The following is a 4847-nucleotide window of genomic DNA, read 5'->3' as shown; positions in this document are numbered from 1 at the left end:
TTTGCTCTGGTGGAAAATTTTGTGACTGTACAACTTTTAATTGCATTAAGTGCTGCTAAAAATGATTTTTTTTTATTAGATTGATGTGTACAATGCTTTTCTCCATGGTCATTTGTTAAAATACATTTATATGCAACAACTAAATGGTTATGTTGAAGTGAACCAAATTAGGTTTTCAAATTAAAAAAAGTCTTTATGGCTTCAAATAGACTTGTAGGGAGTGAAATATAGAATTTTTAAATAATCTTACTAGTTTTGATTTTATTCACTCATCTTATGATCACTATTTGTTCATCAACAAAACAAATAAACTATGTTATTACATTGATATTGATTTATGTTGACGATGCTTTACTAACTTGTAACAACCTTGATGAGATCTTTAAAACTAAAGCATTTATTCATTCTAAATTTGATATTAAAGACTAATTAAAGGAAGCAAAGTATTTCTCTAGTCTTGAAATTGGCAAAACCTTCACATGTTTTTTTGTCAATCAAAGAAAATACATTTTTAACATTATTGTCGATGTTGAACTCATTAAAACAAAGTCGGCTAAATCCCCGATACTTAAAGGCATCAAATTTGAACCATATTCACAAAGTATTTTGTTGAACTAGAATCATTCCGTAGACTCATTGGCTGATTAATTTACTTCAATTTTACACATTCGAACATTGTATTCTCGATTCAAAACTAAGTCAATATGTATTGCACAAACCAACTAATGTTCATTGAGATGTTGGATTACAAATTGTTAGATACCTTAAAGACACACATTCCCTTGGAAGTTTGTATTATTTTTCTAATATTGTTGTACTTGAAGCCTTTTCAGATATTGACTTGGCAAAGTGTTTGGATAGCCGACGATCGCTTATAGGATATTGCATTAAATTAGGGACTGTAACTATATCTTAGAAATAAAGAAGCAAATCACAGTATCTCGAACTTCTGCTGAAGCGGAGTATCGCAACCTCGCATCAAATATTTGTGAATTGCTTCGATATCGTACTTACTCTCGGATATGGGAGTCAAACTTCAAATTATCATTCATCTTTGGTGCGACAACCAAGTTACAGTTAATATCACTTAAAACCCCATCTTCACTTAGCATACAAAACACATTGGCATCGATTGCCACGTAGTTTGTGACTAATAAAAAAACTGACTTTATATATCATCGATATATCTCAATAATGAATCAAGTTGCAGACATTTTTACTAATGTTTTGGATGGTATTTAATTTGATGATCTACGTTCCAAGATTTATTTACAATATATTTTCATCTTGAAGGATGAGTGTAAAGAATTATTAATGTTCTATTATTATCGTTTTATGTTTCTCGTTTTATATTATCTCATAACTTTAGGGACTTCTTTGTTTATTTTATTAATTACTTTATTCCACCTATCCATACCGGATAGATAATGTAGACTATCGCTAATTTCGTTCACTATTGCTCCTAATCATACTAGTAAAAAGTGTATCTTGTTAAACGTGTTATTGGGTGAAGTTTGACTATTGATCTCATTTAAATTCCTGAGTGATGTCAAGTTTATATATATGAAGCTAAAATATTGGTTATAACTTTGTACCTGACATTTTGAGAGTAAATTCACAATAAGAACCATAATCTTTTCACATTGTTGAAAATAGTCTCAAATGTTAAGCCCACTTTCTATACAATTAATGAATGAAAAAGTAATATGAATAAAAGAATAAATTTCATTTGTAGAACTCAAAAGAGTTTGCTTCCGAATTCTTCTTCTTGATCTGCCATTAATGAGGAATCAGTAAGATCCCTGAGCTCTGATAAGCTCCTCCCCAACTCCAAAGCCACCTTCATTTCCATAACCTTCCCATTGATCCCTCTCTTCTCCTCCAAATTCCCCTCTATCCATTCTTCCATCAAACTGAAGAACCCTGCATTGCTTCTGTACATCTCGAACACCATTCCCACTTGCCCGCCGTGCTCCACCGCGTTTATCACCGCCGCCATAGCTCCGGCAGCAACTCCGACCACAGTCGCCAAACCGGAGTGGCTCGGCCCCATCAAAGCAGAGCCCACAGCTGCCACGGTCGTTAAAACAGGACCGGCTATTCCTAACATCTTGTTTAACTTCAATGCTTTCCCCCCGAGTCTCAAGTAATCTTCCTTATCTCTCGTTCTCAACACACCCACTATCCCTTTCATCCTCTCCTCCAGCTCTTCGTCCCATCCGTTGCCGCCGCCTCTTGCTTCCGTCGGAGACATACTTTCTTGCCGTCTAATTCTCTTCTCCGGCCACCACTTGGCTGGCTCCACTTCCTTCGGAAACTTTTCTAGCATTTTTCCGAGTAAGGGAAGCGGATAGGCTCTGTCGAGCGCAAGAACTTTATCCATGGCTTCTCTCACATCGTTGGACTCAGGATTCCCAATAGACAGTTTCGTCTGGATTTCACGTAGAAGTTTCTGGAACAACCTCCCCGCGTTCCTTTGTTCCTCCGCCAACTGAGATGGTTGGATCTTGTTGACGATAATCATCAATCCAGTCGCCGCCAAGTATAAGAGACTCGAGCACGAGCTGAGAGCGACCACATGGGACCCTCCGGCCGCGGCGATTGCGGAGATGGTTGCGGCCGTTAGGGTTATGGCGTTAACAGAATTTAACAAAAGACTGTTCCAGTTCTCTCGTTGTTCCTTGATGTTCCTATGCATCTCTATCCTGTCGGCGATGGCTTCCAAGATGGCGTAGAGCTTTGGGATGGTGGTTGGAGACTTAATACCCTGTTTGGGGGAAGGTGTAAGTGAGGTGTATGGGACGTTTGATCTAACGTTTCTGTAAATATTATTACTACCACTACCATTGCTTCTTTGCTGCAATTCATCGACCAAGAGAGCATTGATGGTTAGCTTTTTTGGAAGGTTAATGATGGATTTGGTGATATGTCTCCGACGAGAAAAAGATGAAGATGTCGAGGAATATGGCATATTTAAGCTTGAAGCTTGAAGAGCGGCCATGATTTTATGTTAGGTTTAAGGATTTGGATCTTGTATATAAGAAAAGTTGGTTTGAAACGAATATAAGAAAATATGAAGGATGTGTGTATTTATTATATACTAGACATGATATAGACAAAGAGAAGACTAGATTTGTTCAATAGTGGAATTGGTCCATAATTTTTTTTATGCATAGTTGCCCACCCATTTTGCCTAAGACTATTTCATGCACATATTATTGACCAAAAAAAGTCCTTATTTTTTTCATAATTGATTAATTAGACCTTAAACTTTTTCATAAAACATATATTTGGTTCTCTCTTATTCATCTAGCTCGTTAGGCACTTATAACTTTATTTCGATACTTGGTTATTTATTTCAAGGTTTAGGTATTAATCAGAAATCCACGATAAAATTTTAAATTTATTTCTAAATTAGTTAACATTTTAATTAAGGCCTCGTACGGATCTAGATTATTCAAATAATCAGATAATATAGAAAATAATGATGGATGATTATTTTTTATGTAGTTGAATTTTTTTGTTAAAAAAATACTTAAAGAATATTAATATATAATGATAAAAAAAATAAAATAAAGATATTTTAGTATTTTAAGTGATGAATTAAATGATTAAATGAAATAGATGGGAATAATATGATATTTTTGAGTTATTGTTATTTAAATAACTTAATCTAACCTGGCTTGATTAGAAGTTATAAGAATTTAGGTAAAATATAAATTTATAAATTAGATAATAATCTAGTTACTTAGCAAACATTATTATTATTATTATGTATGTTATTAGTCATTATGATAGTTTAAGGTGTCTTATTTAATTAAGAGATAAAGTGTTTGAGTTTAAATTTTTACCAAAAATATTCTGATGGGATGTCGTACTAATGTTTCTGATAAATAAACCCCGAATCACGTTACTAAAATAAGAATTTGGACTAATTTTTATATTTTACAAAATTAGAGATTTAATTTTCATTTTGAGAAAGTTTATGGCCTTTTGTCTCACTAACTATTTGTTATTGATGGCTATCTTTTGACTTTCAACATTCTTTTTTAAACCTACAGATAAGATTAGGTCCAACTTTTTTGTAACTGAAACGGTTTGAATAAATTTTCAATTATTTAAACAATGGTTTGAATAAATTTTCATTTATTTAAACAATTGATATTTTTATAAAATTGGAGTCGTTGTTCAACGATATAGGGTAATAAAGTAACTTGCATCCATAACATTTGGATTTGTGACAATACTTGTGACAGTACAATTAATTAATAGTAAAATGTTAGGTTTAAGCTTTTTCATAAAAAAAAGTTAAGTATAAGTTGTATAACTTATTATTTCTCTTATCTCTTATTATTTATTTATTTTTATTTTTTTAGCCTAATTTATTAATATTTTTTTATATTTCTTAATCCTAAATCTTAAATTCTAAATTTTAAAACATAAACTATAAATCATAAAATCATAAATCGTAAACCCTAAATTCTATGAATAATGACATATATAACGCGAAAAGTTAATTTCTTTTCTTTTTCTTAGAATTTTAGGATTTTAAGATTTAGAGTTTTAAGGTGTTTAGAATTTAAAGTTTAAATTTTAAATTTATGATTTATGAAAATTTAAAAATTACAAATATTAACCAGTAAGAAAAGAAAAAAAATAAGTTGAAGGGAGGGGAGATAATTCACTTTGTTGGCCTCAAATTCATGTTATGTATGCTATGGTGGAAATTTGCAAAATGACCCTAAAAATAATTTTAAATGCAGCGCATAAATTTAATTGCGTAAATGATCATTTTAAAATATTTTGGCAAAACTATTTCGTCGCGTAATGCGAAATCGTCACGCGAA

The 4847-nt window shown here is 32.0% G+C and overlaps 1 protein-coding gene across 1 annotated transcript; it reads right to left on the bottom strand.

Annotated features, from left to right (window-relative positions):
- Window positions 1-1663: 1663 nt before the first annotated feature.
- On the bottom strand, window positions 1664-3001 carry LOC124930345 (probable F-box protein At4g22030). The gene has a single exon (XM_047470697.1). It carries the CDS (start codon window positions 2999-3001, stop codon window positions 1739-1741), a length of 1263 nt encoding a protein of 420 aa, XP_047326653.1. The 3' UTR covers window positions 1664-1738.
- Window positions 3002-4847: the final 1846 nt, after the last annotated feature.

Source organism: Impatiens glandulifera, chromosome 3 (assembly GCF_907164915.1).
Source record: "Impatiens glandulifera chromosome 3, dImpGla2.1, whole genome shotgun sequence".
NCBI lineage: Eukaryota > Viridiplantae > Streptophyta > Magnoliopsida > Ericales > Balsaminaceae > Impatiens > Impatiens glandulifera.
The sequence above is the reverse complement of the archived record's forward strand: the minus strand, read 5'-3'. Positions and strand labels throughout refer to the sequence as shown.

Excerpts from the sequence above, each read along its gene's own strand:
- LOC124930345 (XM_047470697.1), bottom strand. The coding sequence starts at position 3,001 with ATGGCCGCTCTTCAAGCTTCAAGCTTAAATATGCCATATTCCTCGACA.